General features: G+C 42.5%; 1 protein-coding gene across 1 annotated transcript in view; it reads right to left on the reverse strand.

Moving 5' to 3' along the window:
- Positions 1-24524, reverse strand: part of IQGAP1 (IQ motif containing GTPase activating protein 1) — a 110651-nt gene that overhangs the window by 11553 nt on the left and 74574 nt on the right. Inside the window, exons 16-34 of the mRNA XM_075558022.1 lie at positions 20162-20252; positions 19791-19958; positions 19146-19288; positions 17089-17259; positions 16336-16419; positions 16162-16233; positions 16004-16073; positions 15407-15615; positions 14638-14793; positions 14284-14447; positions 12772-12996; positions 6317-6457; positions 6141-6225; positions 4834-5066; positions 4091-4223; positions 2940-3042; positions 2392-2527; positions 1940-2027; positions 225-437 (exon numbers count right to left, since the gene is read on the reverse strand). Coding sequence (XP_075414137.1) covers positions 225-437; positions 1940-2027; positions 2392-2527; positions 2940-3042; positions 4091-4223; positions 4834-5066; positions 6141-6225; positions 6317-6457; positions 12772-12996; positions 14284-14447; positions 14638-14793; positions 15407-15615; positions 16004-16073; positions 16162-16233; positions 16336-16419; positions 17089-17259; positions 19146-19288; positions 19791-19958; positions 20162-20252 — 2685 coding nt within the window. The remainder of the gene's footprint in view (positions 1-224; positions 438-1939; positions 2028-2391; positions 2528-2939; positions 3043-4090; positions 4224-4833; positions 5067-6140; positions 6226-6316; positions 6458-12771; positions 12997-14283; positions 14448-14637; positions 14794-15406; positions 15616-16003; positions 16074-16161; positions 16234-16335; positions 16420-17088; positions 17260-19145; positions 19289-19790; positions 19959-20161; positions 20253-24524) is intronic.

Here is a 24524-nt window from a genome sequence, read left to right on the forward strand (position 1 = left end):
TATCAGGATATTCTTCCTACTGATCTAGGACAGAAGCAGCAGCCACTTCAGGATGGGCAAGGTGTCGATGCTAGAAGAGCCAGGAACCACAGCCCAGAGGAGAGGAGACCAATCCTCCCAGGAACTGCAGGAATGTCATTAGCTGAACAGGTCATGTCTCCTTTACAAGCCTCTAAAACCACTTTCAACCAAGTCAGGCTTGCTCTGTGCCCCATCTGCAATACCCTGGCAATGTCGTTGATCAGCTCCTGGTATCTGTTCTTTGGGTCCACAGTCCCAAGCTCTGTTAACTTCTTTAAGCCTGACTGGATCTTCTCCTTCTTCTCCTGAAGGGTGAGGTTGCTGTCCTCTTTCACAGATTTTGACTTTTTCATCTTGTCAGGAGTTTTGGCGTCACGAATAGCGCGTCTCTGCATGGCCCTCTGATGTTCTGCTTCCTGCAAGTGAGGAAACAAAGCTCCTGGTGAGTCCACCATACCAGGCCTTCCCCTACACAGCGTATCCGCACCTGGATTTACAGAGCTCTCAAACACGGAGCTTGGAGCTCAAATTTGAACTTTCTCCCTGACTAGAGCAGGCCCCGTTCTTTTCACGTCAAACCTGCCCTGCTACCATATGTGCAGAGCCTCAGGGTCAGAGTCTGAACAAACGGGGTCTGGGACTAGGTGCTGATCAGCCCAGACAAATTACCCTCTAAACAGGAAGAAAATGTTCACCCAATAAGGATGCAGCATGGATTATATGAAAGAACCTAAGTGAAAACACCAAATATAGATATAGCACCTGCTCAGCAAATCAATTCAATCAGAACATCTACAGAGCTGAGAAGTCAGATGAAAACACTGGTTTCAAGCAGTCCTCTGTGCAGCCGGAAGGGTTTTCCCACAGAATCCTAGCGGGCTGGGTCCCAAGTGCCTGGTGCTATCAAAACAGTTTTCCAATTTTATCTCCTTTCATTTGTGGGGCTTTCAACTAAGTTCCCAAGTTCAAAAATTTAAAACCAAATGATTTCATTTTCTTCATTTTACCAATGAGAAACAGGATCTTATACATCAATTGACTCCTCCCTTCCTTCCTCACTGCTTGCCACTCTACCCCCACCTAACTGGATCTGGGACCTCACCACACACCTAGATGACTCCACCATCTGCCCTGACAGCACTGCTCAGTTCATCACCAAAGGCTCTTCACTCGCCATCTCGCCAGCGTCAGATTCCTGGCTGGCTTTATTAGCTTTTAGATGTGGTATAGTTTGATTTAATCATTTACTTCCCATTAGTCATTCCCCCCCACCCCCCACACACACATTCATTCACTCTAGGCAGGCAAGCGTGTTCCAGTTGTGCTCCTCCTTTCCTTTGTTCCCAGGCACCTTCCTGGGAAGAATGCCTGCAGGGCCTTAAAGACCACCAAGTCCTGGCCATCCTTAGCTCAAGTCCCACTTCCTTGATGAAGCATTTGTAAAGACACTGTTCCGCATCGGCCTCTCTACTGAGATTTAATTATTCTTAACATCAGTGCTATCATTTTTCATGGTTTTTCTAACTGTTTTAGGCATATTTGTCTTATTTCCAAATAGATCATGAATTCGTTAACACAACATTCTGAGCTCTCTAACCACCAAGGCACGTAACAAGATTTTATATGTTAAATTTTGGATATATGTGCATGCATGCACGTGCACACACACGCAGTATGTAAGTGCCACTGAGCTCTATGCCTCTCTATAGAAAACGCCTCTTTCAATTTAGGAACCAACAGCTTGCTCAGATAAGCCCGAACCACCACCATATTCAAGTTACAGTCACGCCCGCACTTACGTGACCTCTTATTAACTGCAACACCCCCCACTCCCGCCTCTACCTTTCAAGGCTGGCACTGGCCTCTCATGGAAGTGCCTATCCACCTTACTAGATGCCTGTTAAACACCAAATCCTACCTGTTCACTGGTGGCTGGTGTTTCTAGGATTTCCGTCAAGGTCTCTCCTGGCTGGAAGCGGATGACGTCCACAATTAAACGTTTTGTGCTGAAAACAAGAGGGAGAAAGCATTTAACCAGTTCCAGGATTTCTACTTCTCAAGTTGATCTCAACAGTGGCAATGCAACTGCTAGCTCAGAGATCCCCCGGGCTGGTGTTGAGGTAGTCATGCCAAGGTCCTCAAGCCAAGGTCCTCTGTCAGCTTGGACAGAATACGTTTCCAAGGTTTCCATTTCATTTTAGCATCTTATGCCCAAAACAAGGCAGCTAAGTATATATTCGAGGGGGCCCTAATTATGACAGGCTCGGAAGGCTAAGTTGATCATTTCACTTATCAAATGGGTTTATTCGCCACAGCCAGGAAACATTTGGATTATTAGTCATGTCACCCCTTCCTACTTTGGACACTCACTTCAGCAAGATGGTACGAGCATCCATTTCTGCATTTTCATCTCCAGGCACATCAAACTTGTTGGTCAGTGTCAGAGAGACTTCTGTCTTAGCCAGTGCCTCTTTATTTGGGTCATTTACATTGCCAGAACTTTCCCCTGGAATTTGAGGAAAGCAGAAAAAGTCAGTACAACAATGAGAGGTGATACCACAGGGGGGAAAACTACAAATAAAAGATGATGCAAGTCTATATACTTGAAAAAGCCAACACACACAGGGTAGCAGGAACGGCACTTACTAAGAAATAAAATGTCACACCAAATGAAAAAGGCCAAAGATCTATAATAAGCTTCATATAGGTTTGACAAATCTTTTCAATGCTGTATTATAATAATTCTGAAAATAATTGTGATCATTATCACACCAAAATTTCACACATGACTATTTGTAAATACTCATCTAAAATGCATCTTCCACTAACTTAAGCTCCTCAGGGACAGAGGTCACATTTGTTTTGTTCCCCAGTATGTGCCCACCCTCCTTTAGGGTCCCACTGAGCGAGAACTTTACCTATCAAAGACTCGATGGTGGGCACCTCCCCAAGGTCATCCAGCAGCTCGTGGATGGGGTCGTTGTGCTCTGGAGCAATGGCATCCTGATGATCTAGCAAGAGCTGTACCAAACAGTCGATGTCAATTTCCATTACACATGTAGCCCTTTAGCCCCCGGCCTGGCCCACAGTGCCTAACAGTGATCTGCAAAAGCGAGACTATGTAACAAAGCTCCTATACTGACCAGCCAGCCCTTAGCAAACTACCCCAAGAATTACAAGTGTATAAAGCACCACAATGACCTCTGTAGGATGACAAATGTTATGAGAATCGACAGGAAATCCTGGTGCTCACCTTTAACCTCACAGTCCTCAGGAGATCCATCCATACAAATGGACGCAATTTAAGAAAGAACAATGAAGCCCACACGCTTCAATACTGAAGGTCCTTTATGGACATTACTATTAGTTCACAGAACGCACATTCATAGTTTTCAATATTTTAAAGGTCTATCTTTTAATTCACATAGTATTATTATTTTAGGGGCATCCAACTGAGCCTTCAAGGGTGATTTGTTCAGATGATGCCTACGAAAGGACATGAGTAAAGTTTCATTTACAGCTTGTTTATGTCCTCATTTCCTGGTCTTTATGCCCGCGGGGGAAGAAAGGAATCTGAAGGCAGGGGAACACCCAGGGGAACAATCACTTGCGGCTACACTGAGGAAGAAGCTGGATTACAGAACACAGTGTTACCAAAAAAAGAGAAAAAGACGTGCAGTGGGTAAAAAGGAGGAACAGTAAACAGCATTTTATCAAGCCACTAGATCAGTGCTTGCAAGGTCAATTCTAGATTTTGATTCAGCAGGCCTATGATGTTTGTATCCGGGAAACTTCATTTGAATAACCAGCGCAGATGCTTCTGATTGAGGTGGCTCAGGGATCACGTTGAAAAACTCAGCAGTAAAAAAAAAGAAAAGAAAAGAAAGAAAAACTCAGCAGTAGATAGTCTTAAAAATAATAAAGCAAAGGGAGAGCACAAACATGGCAGCGGCGGTGGAAGATCAAAGGAATGTGAGCAATCTGACTCCCAGAAATGGTGAGCAGCAGCAGCCAAACAAGGCAATTACTGCTAAGCAATGCAATCAAGTAATTAAAGAGCAATACTTACAGTGTGGGTGTTGATGATTTCGCCAATGGAAATGTAGATAACTGGTTTGGTGAGGGTCACTAAGTCAGAGTACTCGTCCACATTAAATTTATCCTGAAGCTCTGGGACATCACAAGCAGTTTGGAAAAATCGTCTGAAAATAAGCAGAGTTCTTTTCACCACCATCAATGAGACAGGAAAGGAAGCTGATGAGAAGACATGCCACCACTCTCTCCAGAAATGAGTCTGCACTTTCAGTTGGTGAATTCAAGTGCTTCCTGTTCACTGTGCTGTGGGCAGCTTTGGGAGATGGACTCGAAGAACTCCTGCTCTTACCTCCTATTTTTAGTTCTGTACACAAGAGACATTCAACCAGGGTTTAGAACAGTGCTCGGACACCTATAATGTGGGAGAGCCACCTTTTTCTAAGACACTCAACTCAAACCGAATGTTTACTTACAAACATTAGAAGCTTTCCAGTTCTGAGGACAAGGTAATAATGTGCTTAATGTATAACCATGAGCTTCATGCCCAGAACTCAGAGTTTAATATGAATACATTTTAATAGCTCAAAAATCCTCTTCAACATGAATGCATTGCCTCCTGGAGCTCTGAGTACAAAAACCTATCTTAGAACATGGAGATGGAAGGGGAGCCGGATGTGCTTTTTAACTTTTCATCTCACCAACACCATCTGTCTTTCCTCTCAGAGATAGGAACCCATCCCACAGAATCTTTGCAGAACGGTAATCCCTTCCCCATACCTGAATTTCTGGTAGGACTGGGAAAGATATTCATTAATTATGCTTAAGTGAGCATTATCGCCCAGAAACATCTTATTGGAAGCTGCGTGCTGGAGCATCTTTGCAATGGAGCCGAGATTTCGGCGCTGGTCTGTTGTGAGCTGGCCTCCAGCCGACAGGTCAATGATGTCAAAGGCATCGGGGGCAACGATGGCTGGATTCATGTACCGGTAGTAAAGCAAGTTACCAATAATCTGAGAACAGATGAAGCAGAAAAATGGTGTCAAAGCCACACCACCAATGAAGCCGAACATGACTTTGTTAGGAAAGAACCAACCCTCCCCACATCAGTCCTGCAAAGGGGGCCGAGGAGTGTACACACACACACACACACACACACACACACACACACCACAATTTCTCATAAGGACTAAAATAAAATCATCCCAAATCTTTGTTAGATGCAGAAGAAAGAAAAGAATTGCAGAAACGAAAGTCACTACCAGTAGCTTAAGGAAAAAGCTGATCCAGGAGGCATTTGAGGGCACTTCGGGCATTCCACGCAGCAAACTCGGCGAAAGGGGTTGCTGTTCACCACATGCAGTTTGCATTCCCCTGGAGGAGGGCTGTCCTTATCAGCCCATCAACCTGACCTAGTGAGCGGAGTGTCCTGTCCCACCCCCACCATCCTCGTGCTGCTGACTTCAAAGGCCAAAGTTATGCCTCTGAAGTCACTTGACATCCAGCTGTTTTACTGGAGAATTCAAAGACAGGCACAGCATTTCCCCTACATTTCCATTCAGAGAGGGAAAAAAAATTTAATTCACCTGAACAGAAAGTCTAGAATCGAGGCCTCACTGTAGGAAAGCACAGAACTAGGAGAAAGAAGAAAAAAAGCGTTCAGATTAAAAAAAAAAAAATGGAAGGAGCATAGCTGAGTAAGAAAGAGTCACCAGCAACAGCCTTAGCGGAAACCATTGTGCTTGCTGCTAGTCGCCCGGCCACCAGCAGAGGGAGCAGCTCTACAGTGAAAAGAAGACCCAAAGACATTTATTTCAAGAGGAAATAGCCATCTTCCTTTATTGTTCCATCCCTGGGTGCCATTCAAACTACCTGCTCAGACTAAGAGACAATATTTATTTACAGTTGCTTTTCAAAGTTCACAATCAATGGCCAGCTGCTGCCAGAATCTATGCTTAGGTTGAATAATGTCCTACAAACCTAGGTTGGATTCCTCACACTGCCCCTTCCCCCCAGTCCTAATTTTGGAGCGTTTTCCTCAAAGGGTTGGCTATTCAAAGCACAAGAGCTTGCTTTCAGAGTCTTACCTTCAGCAGCTCATCCTCACCAGCATCAGGGAACTTCTCATGCAAAGAGTCCTTCAGCACTTTGGCAATGAAGCGCATCCCGTAACTGTGGGATGGACAACACTTGGTGAGAAGGTGCAGGAGCTGCAGGGCACTAGTGGGCTCTACTTGGGGTCAGGACAAGTAACGGCACTCACGGGATTTTGTCCACAGAGCTGATGATGGCGGAGAGGAACTTGTCAGTCACAGCACGCATGTTCCTAATGGAGTTGTCCAGCCGTGTCCTGACCTCGTCGTGAGCCAAAGCCTGCTCAGGAGTCACATCATAGGGCAGTTTGCTAGACAGGAGAAATTATACCCGGCTGTGTTAGACCAATGGGCAGGAACGACTTGAGGCAGAGAATCTTTCTTTCAAAACCAGGAAGACCCAGAGAGACTGGTAAACTTGTAAATGGAGGGGTCGGAATCTGAATTCAGACTTGATTTTCGCTCAGCTGGGTGCTGGCTGCCTAGAACTAACTATAAGCCAGGTATTCTGACTGACACAGGGGGTGTAACACACAGCGTTTTCTCTTGAGGATCTAACAGATGAACTGTAGACATTTGGGGCTATACATATGAAGTTGAAGATTTCCAGAAAGAAGGGCTACCTGAGCTCAGGAAAAATCTTTTAGGTTGAGGACGAACAAATACAAAGATGGTCAAACGAAATAGAAGTGAGAGGAGAGGTGAGGCTGGACAGGGCCAGATCATGGAGGGCTCTGTAAACAGTGCTAAAACTGGATTTCCCTAGAAGCTAAGATAAAGAGATCTGCATTTTGAGGAGGACTGCTCTGGCCTACCATGGGGAATGAATTAAACATGGACAGACAGTCACAGATGAAAGAGGTTGGAGGTTAGTGCCACTGCCTGATCACAAAGTGACGAGACATCAGTGACGAGATGCAGCAGTGGGGACCAAGAAAGAGAGACGGATCTGATAGATACTAATGGGATACAATCAATGGGAGTTGGTGATCCTTTAGATATTGATGAGGGATTATCATTACAAATAGAAATGCAAGGTACAGGGCTGACGATCACTCATGGAAAAGGCACTGAGCTAGCCTAGTATCTAAGGCTAAAACTCTGCAGAACACGGAAAAATGTTGACATGATACGCAGAGAAGAGGTCCTAGATTCAGTGGTTCTCATCCTTCCTAATGCTGTGACCCTTTCATACAGTTCATGTTGTGGTGACGCCCCAATCATATGATTATTTTAATTGCTACTTCATAACTGTAATTTTGTTACTGGTTATGAATCGGGCGACCCCTGTGAAAGGATCGTTCGATCCCCAAAGGGGTCACAACCCACAGGCTGAGAACCGCTGTCCCAGATGAAGCCTGAAGAAGGTCCTTGGGGTGGGGGAAGTGACCAGAGTTGGGTTAGTTTAGGGGTTGTGCTTGGCGGGCAAGGGAGATGAAGAAACTAGCGGAAGAAGAGTGCGTGTGCTAGAGTTTGGGGAACGAGGGTTAATGGGGAAGGAAATCGGGGTAGATGGGAGTTGAAAGGCAAAACGAAAAGCAGAGGTCAAGGTTTTGATAGTCTCTCTGTCATGAAGTAACAGAGGGAAGCAGATGAACATGCTAAAAACAATGGCTGTAGTCAAGAACCAGAAAATGAAATTTCTAAGATTTTTTCAAGGTAAACATCCCCACGAGGCTACCAAGTCCAAGTTTGCTATGTGTTTGGTGGCTGGAGTAAAAGAAAGGAAAACTAAGGGGGAAGTGCAGAGTGGAGACCCAAGGCCCAAGTGTCGGCCAAAGGAGATCCCCTCATAGAGGGGTTTAGGAGAGGAGATGGGTTAATTAGGGTGCGAGGTAGTACCGATGAAGAACACAGCTTTCCCCCAGATCCTGGATGCTTCCTCCCCCCAACTACCATGATCCGAATTCTACCTTGCAGGCCTGGATAGGGCAGAGGCTGTACACTGGTACATATGAGGGCTGGAGGCACAGGGAATCCAGGGTGGATGATACCTTCAGGACCAAGGGTGTGAGGGGCGATGCTGGGAGAGTGGTGGGTGAGTGGGTTGGAAAGGGGGAACTGATTACAAGGATCCACATGTGACCTCTTCCCTGGGAGAGGGACAGCAGAGAAGGGGGGGAAGGGAGACTCCGGATAGGGCAAGATATGACAAAATAACGATGTATAAATTACCAAGGGCACATGAGGGAGGGGGGAAAGGGGAGGGAGGGGAAAAAAAAAAAGAGGACCTGATGCAAGGGGCTTAAGTGGAGAGCAAATGCCTTGAGAATGATTGGGGCAAGGAATGTATGGATGTGCTTTATACAACTGATGTATGTATATGTATGGATTGTGATAAGAGTTATATGAGTCCCTAATAAAATGTAAAGAAAGAGGAGAAAAAAATGATTAGGGCAAAGACTGTACAGATGTGCTTTATACAATTGATGTATGTATATGTATGAACTGTGATAAGAATTGTATGAGCCCCAATAAATTGTTTAAAAAAAAAAAAGAAAGGAAAACTAACGGGAATTCACAAGTCAAAGATGCACAAATTTTTACACATTGGATGAATTCCCACCACACCACACCATTAATGACACCTCATGGTTATCAGAAACAACAAAAAGTGTTACAATGAATTTCCATTTTATGAAAACCAAAATAAGATACCAGTTTCTTATAGATTCCCTTAAGAAAAAAAAAATCACAAATTTTCATCTAAAAATTACCAACTCATAGACCATCAAAGGAAATAACTGAGTACTGCTGAGCCCGTGTCCATGGGGCTGTCACTCTGGGGTAGGTAGCTTGGCTTGTCAGCAAAATCTAGAAAAGAGTTATAGTTGGCCAACCAACTATAAGTGTTATAGTTTGGCCTCAGGTGTATGGCCAAAAAATGGACTTATCATCCCCCCCCCCCCCCCATAATGTTCTGACTGCTGGTGAATGACAGGAGCTACAACTTCAATCAGATGCCAGATAAGTCCTGGCAGAAGGCAGTAGATGCTGTTCTCTGTCCCCTCTGCCTGGCGCCCACGACCATGGGAAGTAGAGTGATGCGGCTCTAAGAGTGGACCTGGGCCAGTTTGCCAGTCAGTCTATGATGAAATAAGAAGCTTAAGCCCAAAACATAAATTCCTCACTGGAAAAGTCTTCCCATGGTTAAAACGAAATGTGTATAACGACATGGGTGATTCTCAGGAGTCTGAGAAGCCAGGGTGTAAACAGCGACACCTCTTTAGCTCGGAGGACTGCCTTGCCAATCTACTCTGTACCCCAATAACTAGAAAGCCTCCACCATCAACTGAACTGCTCCCAACTCCATTCTTCACACCTTTCAATCCTCACTGCAGTTGGAAAACCTGCTCTCTATTTTTCCCAGAATAATTACCTATATATTACCGACACTCTTTTGCTTTAGATGTGTTAATATTTGTGATTCAATAATGCCCTAGCCTAGTCAGCTCCTGTCATTAGTGAACTTAGTCCAACTCTCAGTATTCCACAGGACAAATGACCATTCATAAAGGAAACAAGTGTTCTCATTCACATCGGGGTGAGCTGGCCCCAGCTTCTCTCCCACTGCATCTCTAGCTAGGCCGGTAGCCCTTCAGGGCTGAAACTGATCCAAGCTCCTTTCCACCTGAGAGCATTCAGACACATTGGTCCTTCTGCCCAGCATGTTCTGCTGGCCCAGTTAGCCATGTGCGGCTCTTTCGGTATGTATCTGGCTCTGAAGTAAAACTGATGATTTTAAAGGATGTTATTCAGACAATGGTGATTTCATTTGTTTGTAAAAATATATTTATGGCTTTCAAATAATTTTAAAATTGCTGTGAGGGACAGGATTGTCTCCTCTGTCTCTAAAGTCTGATACCTGCTTACGACCTCAGCTAAATGAAACTGACATTCCCCAACAGGCTCTCCCGGGAGTACCTTCCCACGCCCCCAGCTACTACTCACACATAGATAACCACCTCATGAGATTTGTTTTCTGGGTGTGCCTCAGTCTTACATTCTTAACAGTGCCCTTTGCAAACTTTGCAGCTATGAAGGGTAACAATGAGTGCTGGAAACATTCTTCCTATATTTTGTGGTTGAATTTGGGGACATTCTTAAAGAGGTATATCCATCACAAAAGAGCAAATATTTGGTGATCGCAGTTTTGTAAAAATCTAAGAATAGGTATACATGCAGAGACATTCATTGGTGGTTACCATGGAGAGGGGCTGGCGGATGGGAAGAAGGATATCACTCTCAAGATAGTAGATCTTTTAGTGATCGAAAACAGCACCCAATATGGGTGGTGTGCACAGACTGACCAAGGCAGAAGATGTTCATATCCCCAAGAAAGGACTTTTTAGTAATTGCTATGACATGTTTAGTTTTGTAACAAAAATCAATAAAATATCTGAGTGTATCATGGGAAAATCTGGTTAATTACCACAACATACTTCATAAGTTATGTTCTCCTAATCTGGTGAGTGTCAGTTACCTTAAAAGTGTCTTAAGTGGCCATGTGAGATACAACTATTGGTTCTATGCTCATCCAGAAAAAACGAAAGGAGAAACTAGTCAAAGGAGAGTCTACAAAAACCTTAACTACCCAGAGACCAGAGAACTCCGTACCACTCACTGCACGCCACTTGCCATCATTGAACAAAGGGCCACAGCAGATGGAGCCTGGAAAGTGTGATCAAGAACCCCTTCTTCCCTCCAAAGTCTGGAAGATAGAGAACCCAGCAAGGCAAGAGGAACACTGGAGACAACGCTTTCCAAGGGTCCTCAAACTGCGCCCCACGGGCCACATAAGGCCCGCTGAGGAAATTTATCCTGCCCACTGGGTGTTTTTGCCCCGTTTGTTATTTTACTTCAAAATAAGACATGTGCAGTGTGCATAGGAATCTGTTCATAGGTGTTTTTATTTAAACTATAGTTTGGCCCTCCAATGGGTCTGAGACAGTGAACCAGCGCCCTGTTTAAAAAGTTTAAGGCCCCCTGTTTAAGACCTTCAACCCACACTATCCTGAGGTTACGTTTTAGCTAGTTAACAGATTGGCTCACAAAATAGTTATCACTGGTGAGTACTGTACACCTTTTTAAAAAATCTACATTAAATAAAAATTGCTTAGGAAAAGGAAGAGTAAGAATATAAAGAAACTTAGATGACATTTATTTTCCCCTGCAAATAACTCACCCACACATATAACATTTGAAACGTTGTAAGTAAAACAGTCTGGCCTAGGATGCCTATGCAAGTATTGTACATGTCTCATGACATACCCAGAAGTAATTCCGGCCTCTTTCACCTGCCCTCCAACAACACATGTAAATCATATTTGCTCCTTTTCTTAAACCTCATGTGCTAAATGTTACTTTTGTTCATAATTGTAAAGGTGTAAGCCATCGTCAAGAAATCATAGATCAAGTTGGAAGTACCTCAGAAATTAGAAAATAAACAATTTCAAATGTGCATTTCTATTAATCTAACTTAATAATTACAGCACATTAGCTCAATAGTTAAAAATGAAAACTCTAACAGAGTGTCTTAAATGAAACCATCAGGTTATTCTGTTGTTGTTCGGTGACACCAAATTGGTCCCAACTCGTAGCGACACAATGGACAACAGAACAAAACACTGCCACCAGGTCCTGTGCCATCCTCACAATTGTTACGTTGAGCCCATCACAGCTGTCACTGTGTCAATCCATCTTGTTCAGGGTCTTCCTCTTTCACTGACTTTTGGTAAAAAAACAACAACTCACTGCCACCAAGCTGATTCCGACTCATAGCAACCTTACAGGATAGAGTAGAACTGCCCTGTTAGTTGTTGAGACTTTTGCTAGACCGACTTATTAGACAGGCAACTACGTTTTCCCAATGTCAATTGAGAGCAGCCCTGGTGGCGCACTGGGTAAGTGCTCACCTGGTAACCAAAAGCCTGGTGGTGCAAACCCATCAGCTGTTCTCTGAGAGAAAGATGTGGAATCTGATTCCAGAAAGATCGCAACCTAAGAAACCACTGGGGCAGTTCTACTCTGTCCTACAGGGTGGCTGTGACTCAAAGTCAACATAATGTCCGTGAGGCACTGGGTTAGAGTTGGCTGAGCTCAGCCACAGACAATAATGATAATGTGAGCCTGGCAAAAACCACATAAGGTGTGTGTTTCTGTAAAAATATTCAGTATGAGAAGACCAGAACAGAAATAATGAGAATATTTACCCATAGTAAAGCATATAACTGATGTCACTGAACGTGTAGAAACTGTTGAACGTGTAGAAACCTACTTGGCTGTGCAAAAATTTGCATTAAAAGCGAAACATTATCTTAAAAAAACAACAATTTTTCTCAATTTGCAATTATACTATTATTTTTATATATTAATTGTTTCTCTAAGCCAATGAATTATGAAGACAAGAAGGATAATTTTTTATTGTATTCTAATGCCTAGCACATAGCAAGTACTCAATAAATATTTGCTGGATTAAATACATTATTAAGTTAACATTTAAAGAAATGTTTTCTGAGGAAAAATTATTTGAACCATTTGTAGTTTGTAAATTAAAGAACAGCAAGAAAAAAGAGAGGAGGAGGAAGAAAAGCTAATAAAAGGAAAAAGTATTATGTTTTCATACCTTGCTTCTCCTGTCTGAGATTCCATCTGGTTAACCCAAGATTTGTAGATATCCACAGGGTCAGTTTTGATGTTGAGAGATTTGTCATCCATAATCTCTTTCACAACAGGAGCCAAGATCTGTCGCAGGGCATTTTGGCCTCGGGCACCACGGTTGAAACTTACAACCATCTTAATAACCGTTGGATTCCCAGTCACAATTTCTTGAATCTGATCAACTTTTGACCTATGAAAGATCAGATACAAATTCTATTTAAACCATTCATAGACTCGCTTAAAGATCATCGCTAGACCCTTCCTACTTAAAGGTCTTATCTCCTAAAAGCAGACAGAGCTGCAAAGAAATGGGTGCATGCTGTTTCTCTAAAAACACTCATCTGCACCCAGGACCTTCCCGCTGTTGCAAACTTAATCGCAGGATTCACCAAGTCCAAGTCCTTTATAAGATAAAAATATGGGTTTAGATCAGCTTTGTAAAACTTATCATAATAGAGTCAAGTATGTCCCTATAATTATGTAACTTAGCAAAAATAATTTAAAATAATTTTATTGGGGGCTTATAAAACTCTCATCACAATCCATATATACATCCATTGTGTCAAGCACATTTATACATTTTTTTTATAAACATTTATACATTTGTTGCCATCATCCTCAAATCATTTCTTTCTACTTGAGCTCTTTGTACCAGCTCATTTTTTCCTCTCCCTTCCCCACCCTTACTCCTTCATGAACCCTTGATAATTTATAAATTATTATTATTTTTCCATGTCTTACACTGTCAGACATCTCCCATCACCCACTTTTCTGTTGTCTGTTCCCCTGGGAGGGGGTTATATGTAGATCCTTGTGATCGGTTCCCCCTTTTTTCCCCCCTTCCCCTCCTGATAGCTCTACTTTCATTATTGGTCCTGAGGGGTTTATCTGTCCTGGATTCCCTGTTTCCAGCTCTTATTTGTACCAGTGTACATCCTCTGGTCTAGCTGGATTTGTAAGGTAGAATTGGGATCATAATAGTGGGGTAGGAAGCATTAAAGAACTAGAGACAAGTTCTATGTTCATCGTTGCTATACTGCACCCTGAATGGCTCGTCTCCTCCACGGAACCCTTCTGGAAGGGGATATCCAGTTGCCCACAGATAGGCTTTGGGTCTCCACTCTGCACTCCCCCTCATTCACAATGATATGATTTTTTGTTCTTTGATGCATGATACCTGATCCTATTGACACCTTGTGATCACACAGGCTGGTGTGATTCTTCCATTTGGGCTTTGTTGCTTCTGAGCTAGATGACTGCTTGTTTATCTTAGCGAATTTCTTATTCTACTCCCCTCCCCAAAGCAGCAACACTTTATATTAGCAAAAATTAAATGGATTTTTCTTAAAACTAAGTACTAATTGGGAGTAAGAAAATGTCTAGGGAGGCCTATGTCACAAACTATGAGTATCTATAACAGTGTTCAAGGACCAACAATAACTAAGAGGGCCCCGGTGCCCTAGAGAAATGTTCATACTTAATTTCCTCCTGAAGTGCTGTCTTAAAGAGCCGCAAGAGCAGGTACTCCTCTCGCTGGTTAGACGCGTAGTTGTACAGAGTGAAGATTACAGAGTCCATGAATTTAGTGGATTTGTTCTGGGGCATCTGAAAAATCAGCTTGGCCAGATAGGTGGGATTGGTCTGAAATAAAACCATGAGATGGAAATTCTAGTCATGCGAGTCAAACCTTTCCGGAGATGTCGGTAAGGCTTTCCTGTGAGAACGTTATTTTTAACCCCCACCCCCATTTAATCAACCAATCAATTAATTAATTTTCCTGTGAGAGCATTTGCAGTTAATCTTTACTATATTAATTCCCGGAGTCACTCACCTGCAATAAGTAAAACAGGTGCTGATAAGCTTCCAATTTCTCTCTCTTCTCCTTGCTCAAAGCCTTCAGGCCGCCCTTCTGCTTATTTATCATCATCATATCGGACAACTGTTCTTTATTTTTCTTGGTAAGTTTTTTACTGTGGGAAACCACATCCTACAAACAAATACCGATATGTAAAATTAAAAATCTCTCAAGACGAAGCTCTGAGCTTTGTGGAAATGTCCTTCAACACTTGTCAAGTCTACTGCACTCTAACAGATCCCTAATAAATCATTTCAAACCCTCCATTGTATCCTGTCTTCAGTACCCCGATCCTACCTGTTCCTACTTGCCCCTTCCTATGAAGAATCAGAGCCATATCCAGGCCCCTGACCAGAACATCAGCTTCTAGGAATCTAACTGAAGGGAAAGTCTGAAATGCGGTAAAATAAAAGCTAAGTATACATCACGACATTAACTGCAATGCTAAACTAAGAAAAACCTAACTGACAAACAGTAGGGGGATTGTAATACATTATAGCTTCTAATGGATTGTTGTGCTGTGGTTAAAACTAGTATTTATGAGTATTTGATTATATGAAGAACATCTTGTCACCTAACAGGAATGAAAACGATGGAATACAAAATGATCGTGGGATGGTCGAATTAGGGCCTATTATATATTGCTTTGTTTTTCTGTAACTCTGAAAAGAGTCAGCAAGGGTGAGGCTGACTAAGAAAGCAGGCAGGCCTAGATGCCCCAAAGTCTCACGGAACTGGCCCATACCTGCAGTGTGATCTTATTTTTCACTAGCAGCCCGATTTTGATATCCATGAGGTTGAGGTCATTCTCCAGCTGCTGGTTAGAACGAATGAGGGTGATAACCTCTTCCCGCATCTTCATAAGGTCAAGTTCCTCTTGGAAATCCTGATCGCTTTGATCCAGCAGGTGGACAAATTTTCGGACCACAATCATAGGAGGGTCCTCAGCATTTACTAGCAGGAAAAAAGTAGGCATTAGCTAATGAACCAAGTTATCAGGAGACGTTCTCTACCTCTCCGGAAATATCAGAATTATCTTGAAAATGTAGCTCTAGTCTCATAGGGGGTGTTAGCTTCTTTTTAGATGAACCAGGACAACCACCAAGTATAGTCTTGATCATGTTACTGCTATGTTACATACAACAAAGGTTAATAAGGCAAGTGACAAGACATCTAGACATCACAGTTCTAAAGGGCTTAAATCGCAAGCAGCACCCTACCCTCCTCCCAAGCCTGGCCTGCAGGACCACAGGAGAGATCTGTCGCGAGTACCCGACACCGATGGCTTTCCATCCCTGCCCTAACGCTTCCCTACGCTTCCGGCCGAGCCTTCCTTACTCACTGAGAGTCTTGTAGTCGTCACGAGCTTTGTTTGCCCGAATAAAAGCTTGGATTTTGACAATGTCATTTATCTAAGGAACAAAAAAGAAGGAATTCCTTTGTCTATCAAAAAACACAGTAATGCTTATCCCACCAGCCCCAATACCCTAAGGTGCTTACATGGTCTCGGAAATATTGTAGACGATCTCTATAGCGCTTTCTAGCTTGATGCATCCTGGCCAGTGACTGAATCTGTAGAAAGGGGATATGGAAATTTAGACAAGGCTGTCAACTCAACACATGTCACATCATACTTGGGGCCCACACTGAGAAACCCTGCTCAGGCTGCCATACCTTTACGACTTCATCTTTATGGGAGCGCAGGTAAGCTAAGCGATCTTGATAGGCCTTCTTCTGCTTGTATCCCCTCCACTGCGACTGAAATCATCAAAGATGACAGGCGACGGATTATTTCCCGAGGACCAGAGGATGTTTTTTTAAAATCTCATCTTGAAGTATTAGGCAGGTGCCCTTCATAATGAAGCTTTAAAGAGGATCCCTTGCAGCAGTGACGGGGGAAGCGTGCGTGGGCCAGGCTGCCACCAGTGCACCAGCTCACTGCTTGTCCCTGCTGCAGGCATAGCACTCTGCCTTGAAGAGGGCATCATCTACCAGATTCTCTTACTTGCTCTTGATAACCAGTCAAATGCAGAAGATGAATACATATTACTATCTTTCCAGATGAGAAACGGGTCCTAGAAATTCACCACTGTGAGGCAGTGTGGGGCTGTCATTCTGAACTCAGAACCTTGTTTAAGACATCATGTTACTCTTTCACTGAAGCTATTTTCCCTTCAGGTTCAAATAGTACAGAAGGAAACAATCATTGAGGCCAACAACTGTCACAAAGCCAGACAGTTTTCTATTAAATACCACTAAATTCATTATCCTTACAGTGCCAGGGAAGAAAAGGCATTTGCCCAAAGCAGGAGGAGACAAAGAGGTTATTAGAAGTCAAACACACTCAGACACTGATTGTAAGGGCTGACTGTTTATTACTGTGCTCTAGAAGCCTGTTTGCTGTCTCAACAACTGGTTCTGAAATACCTGAATGCAGGTGATAGCAGGGATTTGCTTCTTCAGGAAATTCATCCTGGATCGGAATTCTTGGCGAACTAAGTATCCACGGCAGCATGCCTGCAGCTTGGTGATCAAACCTTCGTTGGCCAGCCAGAGCTGTTCTCGGTTATATGCCGCAGTCACTCCAGAGATGGAGCTCTGAACAAAGCACATGTGGGCACATTAGAAGAGACACAGAGGTGAGAATGGACACACAGTTTAACCCTAGCTGCTGCTTTCTATACAAGATCCTTAGCTAAGCTGTGAGAATAAAATTTTCAGGTTTGCTTTTTTCAAGGCCAGCCTGTTCTTTTCACATCCAAATACACACACACACACACACACACACACACACACACACACACACACACACACCAAAAAACAAAACCCCCCCCAAAAAACCTTGATCTTCTTTTAATCTCATAAATTATTTCACCTACCTACCTACCAACACTGACCATGTCCTGAATGGTGGCATGTGATACATGGTTACCGTGGACAAGAAAGGAGTCCTGGTGGCATAATGGGTTGTGTACTGGGCGGCTAACCCCACAGCCAGTAGTTCAAATCCACTAGCTGCTCCAAGGAAGAGGAGGCTTTCTACTCCGAAACCCACACAAAATTCTGTCCTATAGGGTCACTATGAGTAAGAATCAACTTGATGGCAATGAGCATGGAGTGGACAAGGGGTGTGTAGCAAGTACTGGGGAGCCCTTAGAACGCAATGTAGGAAATACAGCTAGACATGTGTAGATCAGAGCTAGAAACACAGGGACTCCAGGACAGATAAACTCCTCAGGACCAGTAAGTAATGAGAGTAGCGATACCAGGAGAAGGGTAAGGTGGAGGAGAAAGGGGAAACCAATCACAAGGATCTACATATAATCCCCTCCCTAGGGGACAGACAACATAAAAGTGTAAGACATGACAAAATAATAATTTATAAATAATAATAATAATTTAGAGCATCACTTATGTTACTTTGGATCTTCTTGCCACAGCATCATGAACCAGCCCCAGATAGAGACTATTGGATACATCTCTTTACCCCTCAATGCCCAACAGTGTTCAATGAGTGTAGTTATATTTCATCACTTATGAAATCACCAGCAATGAGGACGATACACTGAAAAGGTAAGAACACTTAACGAACTCTCCCTAGAAGGTAACTTTAACCACAGTTAAGTACTCATCTCTCTGATGACTGACAGATAACAACAGAAACACAAACTCTCTGCTACTGAGTCCATTCTAACTAAAGAGCTACTTCACGTCTTATGTTTGTATCCATTCCACTTGTTCTACGACGAGATATGAGGAACTCTGCCCAATGGAAGTAGATGATCTTTTTAAAGTCCTTTATTGAGACCAGCTGTCTGGCCAGCATTTGTTAATGCCTACTATGTGCCTAATCCATAACTTGAAACAGTGTAACTTGAAACATTTTCCATTTATTTTCCTCTTCTTTAACATCCACAGGAAACTGGTGGTGTAATGGGTTATGTTTTAGGCTGTAACCCACAGTTCAAAGCCACCAGCTACTTTCCCCATGGAGAAAGTAGTGGTTTTTTGCTCCTATAAAGAGTCAGTCTCAGAAACCTACACAGCAGTTCTACCCTGTCCTATCGGGTCACTATGGGTTGGCATCAACTCAATGGCAGTGAGATGAGTGAGCTTTATCTGAAAATGCAGGTTATAATCTAAGCTAGTACACAGTTGGCTGGAATTTGTAAAACAATCATAAAAAAGGAAACCGTAAATTGGTAGGGAGAATAGCATCTCCTGGGGAGGCAGAGCCACTTCTCATTTTTTCTTTTGGATTTTCCACATTTCACATTTTCTTCAATGTACACACAACTGATCTGACTGAACGCTACCAACATTGTGTCACTCCTCCGACCCCCGCTCCTCCACCCAAATAGTCCAACATAGTTCATTTTAGCTCAGTTCATTACAGCACTTAGGATGTCTGACCACATGCCCCGTTCCCCCTAATATTAATTCTAAAGCTTTCTTCCTCTCTCATGCGAGGAAAGGTGACCTACCTGGATCTCTTCTCGAGAAAGATGTACAGAATTTTGCACAAAGTTTGGGGGTTCATCCCATCCTCCTTCCTGGGTCTCCACATTGTGGTAATAGTGATAGCCACCTTTCACCCAGTGCTTCACCCACTTGCTGTGATTGTCTCCTGGTAGAAAATACAGGAAAACTAAAAGGTAGGCAGGGGTGCAGTTCCTCTGATGTTTAGGTCAACAGGATTACACGAGCCAGGCTTAACAATGGAAGTGAAGACCTTCCAAAGGAAAGTAAAAGGCATCCTACATTATTTTAGTGATGGCTTTGTAAGGTCTAATTTGGTTCATTTACATCTAATTATAAAAACAAAATAAAATGAGAAATCTTTTAAAAATCCCCCGTCTTGTAGGTAAACTATTTTCAACTGTTTACATAGGCTTATTCAACCAGGGAGGCTCCCTTTACAGACAGCTATTTGATCCATGAACATTCTCTGGAAATCGGCCTCATTAAGCTGGCTGTTCACAACGGAGCACAGAACCTGAAACGTCTTTCAAACGTGCCTAACCACGACTTCTCTACGCTAACATGTATTCCCCTAAAGCTGGTCTTTTTCCTCTGCATCTCTCTCCTCAAGCTTTTAACTTCAGGGTATCAATTTTATTCTAACTCACCTGCTGCCAGTTTTTTCTTCCTGGCTTCAGCGAGGTCACTTTGATAAGTTTCACCACATTCAGGGATGACACCATACAATCCAACATCAGGGGAACGAAGGGCACTCAGGGTTTTGCCAACATCCCCACTGTCTACTGCCTCATTAATCGCCAAGACTCCCAAGGCAACTACCCAATCAGAAAAGAACAGTGGAGAACAGGTTAGAAAGCATCGGAATTCATACACCATTTCACCTCATTATACCTATCGGCAAGTCACCCACTGCTCCCACCCTGAATCCCGCTATCTCAGAAAGCTGAACATTGAGATCTGGAGCACCTCACCTTCCTCCCCACCCTGCTAGCATAGAAATCTAACCATTGATACGTACATTTCTGTGCTTCTTGTGTGTCTTTGTTGGACTGCCAGATTCCACCCTGAATTTCATCCAACCACAGCACAGCAGACTCATCCTGGGTTTCCTGCACAGCATAAAAAGTAGACCCAAATCAGATACATGAAATCCAGATGAATATGAGGATACAAATGGGATTTAGAGGTGTTCTGAGGCTCAATTAAATATGGAAGAAGTTTCCAATGTGTGAGACAAGAGAAAAGGCAAATGGGAGGCCCCTTGGTTAAGATATCGCAAACACCTTCGTAGACAGCATCATGCTCTTCAGATTAATATGGCAATCTTCCCCAGATAGGACAAGGTACCTCAGAGGCTTAAAAGGATGAGAGAAGTCATGTTTGAGGTATTTGGCTGATCCCGTAGCATGAATGGAGGTTTGAGCTAACAGCAATAGGCATAAACAGCAGTTTAAATATCTACTTGGACTGCTTGAGATGAAACAGCTTGACAAACCATCGATGAGGCAGAATAAAGAACTGGAGCCAGCAACCTACCTGAAGAGTCCTGGCAGCACAGTGGTTAAGAGATGGTGCTAAGAGAAAGCTTGGCTGTTTGAGTCCACCAGTCACTCTTAGGGAGAAAGATGCAGCAGCAATTTGCTGCTCTACATATTATACCTTTGTAAATCTCTGTTCGATGAAATCGACTTAATGGCCATGAGTTTTCACCCTAACTATGAGGTCCAATGAGCCCTGGTGGCATGATGGCTACGCATTGGAATGCAATCTGAAAGGTCAGCAGTTTGAAGCCAGCAGCCACTCCAAGGGAGTATGATGGGGATTTCTACTTCTGTAAACAGTTCCAGTCTCAGAAACTCACAGGGGCAGTTCCACCCTATCCTACCGGGTCCCTATGAGTTGGCATCAATGTGATGGCAGTGAGTTTGCTTTTGGTTTGGATGTGGGCTGGGCCTTTGGGACAAAGCGAAAAGTTGTAGTGCTTTCAGTAGGCCCGATGGTAGAGGGAGACACATACTTGGTGATGCCATGCAGCCCCAAATTCCCGATGACAAGAGCAAAGAAAAAATTGGAAATTGAATGCATTAATTCCTCTCATAGTTTTAGAAAGAAAGATCACTTTAACCAAATGATGCTCAGTGCTGAGTTTATGTAAGAAGTACTGTTTCTACTCTGAAACCTCACAGGCTTGAGAAAGGGAAATAATAATAAAAGTAAAATACAAATCACCTCACAGTACCTACTACCAGTCATTTCCTATTGCTGAAAATAGAAAATGGCTACACACAATTCCCTAGAGCCATAAGAATAAACACTGGAAATACTAAGCAAGGGCTTCAGTGTGAGACAATGCAGTGAGTCAGCTATACACTTGTGCCAACTTCAACCAAGCAGCCACAAGTAGGAAGCCTAAGCTCCAAGGGAGGGGCTTACATCATAAAAAGAGAAGCATTTTCCACAGATCCAGGCTATTTTTTGGTTCACTTTTAGGTCAAGCACATGTCATATACATCTGAGCAAAATCTACTGAGCAAATCTGAGATGTTTAGGACAACTTCCTGGTACTGAAAAGAAAGGCCTAGCTTAACAGTCATTCCGACTGTTCATTCAGGGCTTTGGCTTTCTTGCCCTAAAAAGAATACAACAAAAGGATTAAAGTAAAACTTTTCAGATACTTTCCTATAAAATATAAGTATTGGAACTTTCATATGAAAAGCAAGGAAAAGAGAGGGAACCAGTGTCTCAGATGTCTAGGACTGCCCTCACACCCAACTGGAGGAGGAGAGAGATGGCATACATTACCTCATGCTAAGGGAAGGAAAGAACAGGCTCTTTCTGGTCAGGAAGGTCAAGCAAGATGCCCCAAACCCAAACCATCGTATTAAAGTGTGCTCTAAAGAGATTACCTAATACTAATGTGGGAATGACTTTACCTGAGTCTTGCTGCCTACCGGTTAAAATCAGAAACTTCAGTTCTACTAAATCAGAGTTTTAAAAAAAAGTAAAATGCAAAAACAAAACTAATACAGTTATCATTGTTGCTACTTCCAAGCAAAAGCTACTACAATGGAAACCAGATTGCTACATGACAAAAAAATTGTGTAGTACCAAAAAAAAGGGTGAAACATGTACCAGCATCATTCAGCACTACAGCCTTCACCGTATCTCCTTGAACTACTCTATAACTTTCAAGAAAAGCAGTTTGTGGCTAACAGAGACCAGGGTTACTGGTTGGATAGAGACTTGCCCCAAGATACCTGTCAGGCCTGGAACTGAACTCACCCCCATGTCAGAATAATTAACCATTTAAAATCAAAAGGGCAGCATTTCCCCAAGGATAGCATTCAGAGGACTAGGAGAGGAGGAAGGTAACCATGAAACACAGGGAGAGGAAGAAAGCAAAGTGATGGTATGTTGAGGGAATTGCAGTGGATGAGATGAAACAAAATGTATTACAATTGTTTAATATAAAACTGATGATCTGCTCTGTAAACCTTTACCTAATTCACCAAAAAAAGTTTGGAAAGAAAAGCAGTTTTCAGCAAGGGCTTGTGGTATGCAGCTAATATTAAACGGCTTTTTCTTAAAATTGAGCATGAGGATACATTGTGAAGAGGACTGCTTGCGGTATCTCAGAATGAAGAGACCGTGGCTAAAAATCCCCCAGTGTGAATCTTGAATATTAAATGACCCAAACCCTCCAACTTTGAAAGTGAAGATAGTAAACCTCTCCATTACTGCACTTCAAGTTGTGGAATCTCTGGACTGTAAAGACTGTCCAGTTTATCTTTATCAGAATATGTCTACTGATGGACTGATTTAAGTAAGGGAAGAAAACGTCCTCCTTTTTAATCACCTGCTTTAAATGTCTGAGAACCAAACTTCCTTTTTTTTCCTGGGTTGCAATCAAACAATTTCTAACAGGGTTTTTGGAATTTTCTTTTCTTTATAAAACATGCTCACCAAACTGCACAACAGTTAACTCACTCAATGTCACTGAGTTGATGCTGACTCATAGCAACCCGACAGGACAGAACTGCCCCCTGTGTGTTTTCAAGACTGTAACTCTTTATGGGAGTAGCAAGCCCCTGTCTTTCGCCTGTGAAGTGGCTGATGGTTTCAAATTGCTGACCATTTGAATCACAGCCCAATGCTTAAACACTAAGCCACTAGTGCTGCTCACCAGTTCTACTAGTTTGGCAAAGTGTAATGTTAACAATATGACAGCTACAATATTTTATAAAGCAATAGACTAATAAAGTTAGTTTTATTTATAATTATTAAAAAACAAATAAATAGAGATCACTAAGATTAAACTCAAATCACTGAGCAGAGAGTTAAAAATTCTACACTAGATATTGTGGGAAATATAAAGATCAAAAAGATTTATTAACATGAAAAAGCTACAGGGAATACATTAAAGTACAATCCCCCAAAACTGACTGAGAATCATATAGACTACATTTTAGAAGAAGCAAGGAATTAGGGACCAGAAGTTACAAATTAAAAATTGGTAGCTGTAGAGATAAATCAGCCATAAAACAAAGAGGCGTGCGTCTCTGGAGGGGAAGCAGTACAGAAGGTGAAGTGACTAAACCATGAGCAACCACTCACAAGCCTTTTCTCCTCCAATCCTCCATCTATCTGTGCAGAGGAATAATTAGAGACTGGTTTCAGCACAGTGATGAGCTCATCAGTGCATCTCAGCTTTTATTGTTTCTATAATCATTTTTCTCCATTTTCATAAAACACCCATTTTAACATATTGACCTTTCATTTAAAACTTAACTAAGCCTATAAGTGAGAAATGAGTAATTACATATATATACACACATAAATATATCAATCTATTTATCTATATACATATAGGCATAAAACACATATGTATTTGTTATCTAAAGGTAATGGTCTAAGAGATACACATATGTTAACACAGGCACATGTAAACTCATACATGTACACAAATGATACAGATTCTATTTTTCAATTATATGATATGAGCACTAACAGATCAGAATGGGCCAAAGTTCTGATGACCCCACTGGCCCAAAGATGAGTCTCTTAGTAACTGGGAATTTTGGGTAAAGTCTGGATTTGAGAGGGCTGAGACGGCAGGCAGCATATACCAAACAAGAGTGTGTCACTGTTCTCTTTTTTTAAAAAAATGCTGTTACTTTTCTATGAACTTGTTCTGCTATGCTGGTGCATGCTAGTTGATTAACTACATACTTTATACATACATGCATGTATATAAACACACAAATATACATGCATTTTGCCATTCACACTTAACCATAAAACAAGTTCCTTAAAGAGTCCTGCTATTCAAGTCTTGGCATTCAGGCTCAACTATCCAAGGATTAATAAACTACTTAGAGCAA

Source organism: Tenrec ecaudatus, chromosome 9, assembly GCF_050624435.1.
Source record: "Tenrec ecaudatus isolate mTenEca1 chromosome 9, mTenEca1.hap1, whole genome shotgun sequence".
Taxonomy (NCBI): domain Eukaryota; kingdom Metazoa; phylum Chordata; class Mammalia; order Afrosoricida; family Tenrecidae; genus Tenrec; species Tenrec ecaudatus.